Source organism: Didymella exigua (assembly GCF_010094145.1).
Source record: "Didymella exigua CBS 183.55 unplaced genomic scaffold M421scaffold_23, whole genome shotgun sequence".
NCBI classification, from domain to species: Eukaryota; Fungi; Ascomycota; class Dothideomycetes; order Pleosporales; family Didymellaceae; genus Didymella; species Didymella exigua.
The window spans coordinates 212,250-218,424 of record NW_022984797.1 but is presented as its reverse complement, the minus strand read 5'-3'; the positions used below and the strand labels follow the sequence as shown (position 1 = coordinate 218,424).

Below are 6,175 nucleotides of genomic sequence, written 5' to 3'. Positions count from 1 at the left end.
CCGAGTGTCCCAAAATCTCTTGGCAGCCTCAACCTATGCTACAACTCCTCAATTTCATTGCTATTAAACAGGGAGCCTGCGTACGTTGTACTAGCATCTAATTCTGAGGACACCTCTGTATCCTTTTTGCACGTTCGCGCATTGTGCCTAGTCCTACTGCAGTTCCTACAGCGCTGAAGAGCTGGTTGGGCTAGTTCTTGACCACTACCACCACGAGCCTTCTTGGATTGCTGAGGCGCTATAGATGCCTTAGCAGCTACCTGCGCTGCAGCAGTCCCATACTCCATAGTACCACCCTGCTGAATCCGCTTGCGCTTACGCGATTTTCGCTTAGTCATCTCTGCTAATTGCTCTTCAAGCTTATAGATCCGAGCACGTTGAAGCGCATTTTCATGCAGCATCAGCTCACCACCTTTTATAAGCTGGGAGAAACCAGCCTAAGCTGTAATAGGTAAGCAAGTAAAGGAATTGCATACAAGCTTTAATTAAGATCTAAACTTATAGGTATTGCTTAGAGTCTTTAACTGCTATAGCGTCTCTAGGAGGAGGGGTTCTAGCAGGGTACGCAGCCACACTTTAAGGTAATCTAATACAACCTGCGCGTTAATTAGGACTAGCCCTGCTGCCTTAAAAGCCTTTTAATAGTTCTACTCTATAAACACATTAAAAAACACATCCTTAAAGGCAGGGAGGAAGCCTTCTTTGTTAATATAGAAGACGCGTTGGCGTGCCAAGTCTCTAACGTGCTGGGAGTACCTGCGCTTTAGTGGCAAGAAGCAGACCACATCAAGCGGCTGGAGGATGTGCGATGAATAGGGGGGCATACAGAGGGTTAGGATCTTGTGTTTAAGGCAGTAGTCCTTAAAATGCTAGTTAAGGTGGCTCTTATAGCTGTCTAAAATAAGCAGCTAGTACCCCCCTACCTAGCGCGTCTTTGTATGCGCGTTAAAGTGCTTTAACCACTCTAGACTAAGCGTGTTGTTTGTCTAGCTATTCTTAGAGACTAAGAGCTTCTAATTACGCGGTATTAAAGCCTCCTCATACCAGGCAGAGATGTAGACGCGTCCCTTGTAGATAATGAAGGGCGGGGTCGCGTACCCAGCAGCGCAGATGCTCTGGATAACTGTAACCCACTCGCGATCACCTGGCTGAACAAGCGCAGGTCGGGCGCGTCTCTCTGCACCTGTGATGACCTTTATAGAGCTAATCACGCCTATCTAGAAGCTAGTCTTATTAAAGTTGTGCACATTATTATTGTGGACGCTATACTTAGCTTTAGTCTCCTCTACTAGCTTAAACTATGCGCTAATTATCTCTAGATCCTCCTAGAGTATTCTCTGCCTATCCTTTGCTTAATTAAAGGCTATTTTGAGCTCAGGCGAGCGCGTTACAAAGCGATCAGCCTAGCACTTGCTAATAGGCTTGCTACCGCGTACAGCTAGCAGTTTATCAGCCATATCTGCCACCTCGCACAGCTAGGGCGCAAATCCTCGCAAGTTAAGGTCAAGTATGTATTAGATAATTGTCTGCTGTTCAGTCGCAGTGAGCTTCTAGCAGTTAGGGGCAGCTTCTGCGCGAAATGTAAGTCCTTAGACGCAACAAGAGAGTGTACAGCGATTAACGTTAAATGCCTCTGCAGCAGCCTAGTGGCTTTAGAATTGTCTAGATTTCAAGGCTTTAATAGCAAGCTAAAGCCTCCCTTTATGTTTAAGTAATAACGTGTTTAGTAGTTGAGGCATGTTAGAGAGAGAGAGTAGGTAGAGGGCTTGGCAAGTTTTGGGACACTCGGTGATGTGGGACACTCGGTGATAGTTTAGGTTAATTAGAAAGTAGAAAGGGCAAGATTAATTCTACCCTCTTGTTTAGATAATTACGCATCTTGTTAGCGAGGCATTACGTGTTAATATTAATAGTTGTGGTCTTGGCAAGAAATGGCCCGGGTGCTGGGTTGGCCCGGGTGCTGGGGGTTTACGTTAAAGGGTAGGCTATTCTACCCTTTATTATCTTCTAGGGCTATAACTACCTCTTAAACTAGTACAAAGAGGATAATCTACCCTATAATTAGGTTATTAGGGTCTCTAAGAATAGCTAGACTACTAATAAACTTAGTCTTAACTAGGTAAAGCACTTTAATGTATATATAAAGGAGTGTACTATTAGTAGCTACTATCTACTAGTTATTAATAGTTATAAGAGCTATAACTTACTAGATTTCTAGGAATACTACAAGGATAACAAGATTATTACTCTATGTATGCCTCTACACTTATTGCATCTCCTGCAGCTACTTAATATAGGCTGTTTTACCCCTCTAAAGAAGGCATATAGGCGCTAAGCTAAAGACCTTATACACAACTAGATTAACTATATTATAAGGCTTAAGTTCCTACTATACTTTAAAGTAGCCTATAATGCTGTATTTACCTTAAGCAATATCTAAGAAGGGTTTAAAGGCGCTAGACTAGTCCTCTTTAACCTAGAATAGGTTATAATAGGGCTTAACATAAAGCTATAACGTACCTCACAGGCGAGTGGCCGGCCCGGGCGAGTGACCGGATTTTGCCAAGACCACACCAAACTTCAACTTCTCTTGCATATTACAGCAAGTTACTGCAAGTTACTGTAACTTACAGTATACAGCACTAATCTACAGTATCTTGCACATCTTTTATGCACGTTCGCGCGTTGTGCCCTGCCTTACTACACCTGCTACAGCGTTGTAAAGACTAAGTGTGTCAGATGCTCGTACTGTGAGCCAGAGTATGTGCTTAACGAGATCTTAGGTGGTATGGTGATATATTGATGATCGTGGCGATGGTGTTGCCGTGGCGTCGTGCTCGTTGCTACAGGATTGAAGTGGGGGGGGGAATTAGCGCTGTTCGCGGCCGCCGGTGTGCGGGCCAATCAGGAGTTGCCAGGTCTCGCTTAATCGACCTGGCAACTGCTGATTGGCTGCACGACAGGTCCCTGCTCGATTGCGCAGATCCGACCTCTCGCCGCTCGCTATTATCTGACAAAGTGCCTGGTTTAACGTGCCTCTTCTTGCTTGCCTTCTTCCTATCATCACAGGCTTTAAACTCCTTTAGGGTAGTTAAGCGCACTCCTTTACTAACAGTAAGAGTCCCCTCCCTCTAGATCTGCTTCCTCTTGTGTGATTTACAGCGTGTAGCAGCCTCATTAGCAGCTTAAAGCTCTGCGACCTAGTTGCGCACTAAAACTAGTAAATGCGCCATCATCTCTGCGCCCTTAGTAAGCTAATTAAGAGCATTAACTATTAAAGTTAGAGAGCTATTGCTATATTGTTAAATCCTCTCTTTAATAAGCTTTAATTGCAACCTAAATTCTAGGGTGTTCTGTGGGGTTTAAGAGTGCCACGTACTCTTATCTATAGTAGGTAGTGGTAGAGTACACAGGCGCACTTTAAGCTTTAATATTACAGCCTCTAGATTAAAGGGGACTAAGCCAGCACCTCTAAATCCTCCCTAGATATTGCTTCTAGTAATAGAGGCATTAAAAGCTCCTTTAAAGCATAGTAAAAACTCAAGTTTTGTAATGCAAGTAATCTTGTTGCGCATTAGCAGCTTAGCTTAGCAACCATAGGCCTTCTTTATTAGGGCAAAACAACCCACGTTAAGCAGCTGCAATAGGTGCAATAAGTGTGGAGGCATACATAAGGTAACAATCTTGTGTTCTTTATAGTACTAGTAGAACTTAACTAAATTGTAGCTCTTATAGCCGTCTAGAATAAGCAGCTAATAGCTGCTAATAGTGCGCTCCTTTGTGTGCTTATTAAAGTGCTTTAGCTACTTAATACTAAGCTTGTTATTAGTCTAGCTATTCTTAGAGATAGTAATAACCTAGTTGTAAGGTAAAGACAGCTCCTTGTACTAGGTAGAGAGGTAGTGCTTGCCTTAGAAGATAATAAAGGGTAGGATACTCTATCCTAACATATTAATACCCTAGATAATGCTAGTCTACTCTTAGTTGCCCTGCTGTACTATCTTTAGTCTTCTACAACGCTCTAAGCCTGTAACAACAGCTCCTGTTAATATAGCACCTATTATAAACCTAGACTTATTAAAATTATAGGTGTCTTTATCTAGGATACTATACTTAGCTTTAGTATTCTCTACTAGGCAGAACTAGCCCTAGATCACCTCAGGATCCTCGCAGAGGGCTCTCTTGTAGTCGTACTTTTGATTAAACTTGACTGTGAGCTCTAGGCGACGCTTAACGAACGTGCTAGCCTAGTTCTTGCTAACAGGAGGCTAGTGGCGCTTAGTGAGTAGAGAGTTAGCCATATCCTCTATATCAGTAAGCCAGGGTGGGTATCCTCACTTGTCTAGCTTCAGAACATGCTGCACAATCACCTCCTCTTTAGTGCTTGTTAGCTTTATTAAGTTAACCTTATAATTACGTCTTAAGAGCGTTCTAGCATGTTATTATCTTAGTATTCTTTCTAACACCTTATAGATTATTACAGCGTGTAGAATAGTAAGAGTTGCGTCTTGTTTAAGAGCCTAGATTACAAGCTGTATATCTAGTTCCTTTAAGACGCTTTAAGCCTTTTTGCGTTGAGACATCGCGGGTTGTATGAAGTTTAGTGTGGTCTTGGCAAAATCCGGACACTCGCCCGGGCCGGCCACTCGCCCGTGAGGTACGTTACACTCTATTACTATAACTCCCTAATAATAATAAGCCCTAGCAGTTGTAAACCCCTAGTAATACCCTAGAACTTTAGTTGCAATTAACTCTAATCTAAGAGAAGTATAAGAAGTAGTAGGGTAGCTCACCTAATTCTGTGCTGAGCGCGCTTGAGCACTACGCAAAGGGGGGAGCAATTCTATTGCACAAGCTAGTTTTAGCGCAACAGGAGAACGCTGAGCTTCACGCAGCTCTAGCAGCTGCCACAGAACGTAAATCGCGCAAAAGAAAGCAAATCTAGAAGGAACATCAGGAAAAGTTTTTCTGTTGTCGAAATTAGGAAATTGTGGCATTATACTATAGGCAACAGTAGGACTTGTAGGCCTACAATAGTTATTTAATATGTATTTAATGTCTAGCTAATTTTAAGCTAACAGCTCTAACAGTCCTAATAGCTATAATAGCCACAACAACTCCTAGTCCTGCTACAATAGTAGCTCTGCTTAATAAACTATACTTTTATTATATTAATATACTACTAAGTCTCCTCTTTAAAATAAGCTATTAAACAATATTATAGGCCTATTTATAGAATAGTTATTAAGTGTAGAAGGTTTTAAGCTTAATGTTCCTTACTAAGATACTAAGTTAAGATTCTTTGCTAGGGCTCTAGCAGCCTGAATGTTAGAAAATACAAGAATATTATTCAAGAATAGTAGGTAAACCAAGAATTCTACGCCTAGGCCTGCCTGTGCTGCAGTGTGTGCTTGTTGGCAGGTGCTTTGTGGTGTGCTGTTGCAGCTGCAGCTGATACATTGTGTGCTGGCGCAGCTGCAGCTGCTGTGGTGTGCTGTCGTAACTTCAAAACACAAACCTTTAACAAACAAACCTTCAACGCTCTATAACTCGCGTTGTAGTAGGCCTACAACAATAATTTTTTGCTTATTTTGAAGCTACGATTTCGCTCTATCTGTACGTGAAATTTCGCAATTTTTAAATATTTAATACTAGTGCTAACGTAGATTATCACCGAGCCGGCCATATCACTGAACTAGCCACTTTCTCTTAGCACAACCACCTTTTACCCCAACATAACATGCCTTAATAATAACAACTTTAGAATACTACTAGAGAAGGCAGAGTTATTCTTGCTATCTAGGCCTTCTATGCTAGCCAATTTCGCAGTATCTGCAGCGCTGCTAGAGTGTTGAACGTACCTTATTAGCAGGTCTCTAATCGCCTTTGCAATATTATGTTTTAACTAGACATATATACTAATTACTAGAAACTTACTATACTAGAGGAGCAGACAATTATCTAGTATATACTTAACCTTAATTTGTAAGGATTTGCGCCCTAGCTATGTAAGGTGGTAGATATAGCTAATAAGATACTTAGTGTGCATAGTGAAGAGCCTGTTAGCAAACTATAGGCTAGCAGGCTTATAACGCGTTTAGACAAGCTTAAAATAGCCTTTAATTAAGCTAAGGATAGACAGAGGATACTATAGGAAGATCCTAAGATAATTAGC

The 6,175-nt window shown here is 41.8% G+C and overlaps 1 protein-coding gene across 1 annotated transcript in view; it reads right to left on the bottom strand.

Annotated features, from left to right (window-relative positions):
• Positions 1-1,217, bottom strand: part of M421DRAFT_397067 (CENP-B protein) — a gene marked incomplete at both ends in the record, with an annotated part of 2,653 nt that extends 1,436 nt beyond the window's left edge. The window contains one exon of the mRNA XM_033590127.1: positions 1,022-1,217. Within this exon, the coding sequence (XP_033446490.1) occupies positions 1,022-1,217 (196 nt within the window). The remainder of the gene's footprint in view (positions 1-1,021) is intronic.
• Positions 1,218-6,175: the final 4,958 nt, after the last annotated feature.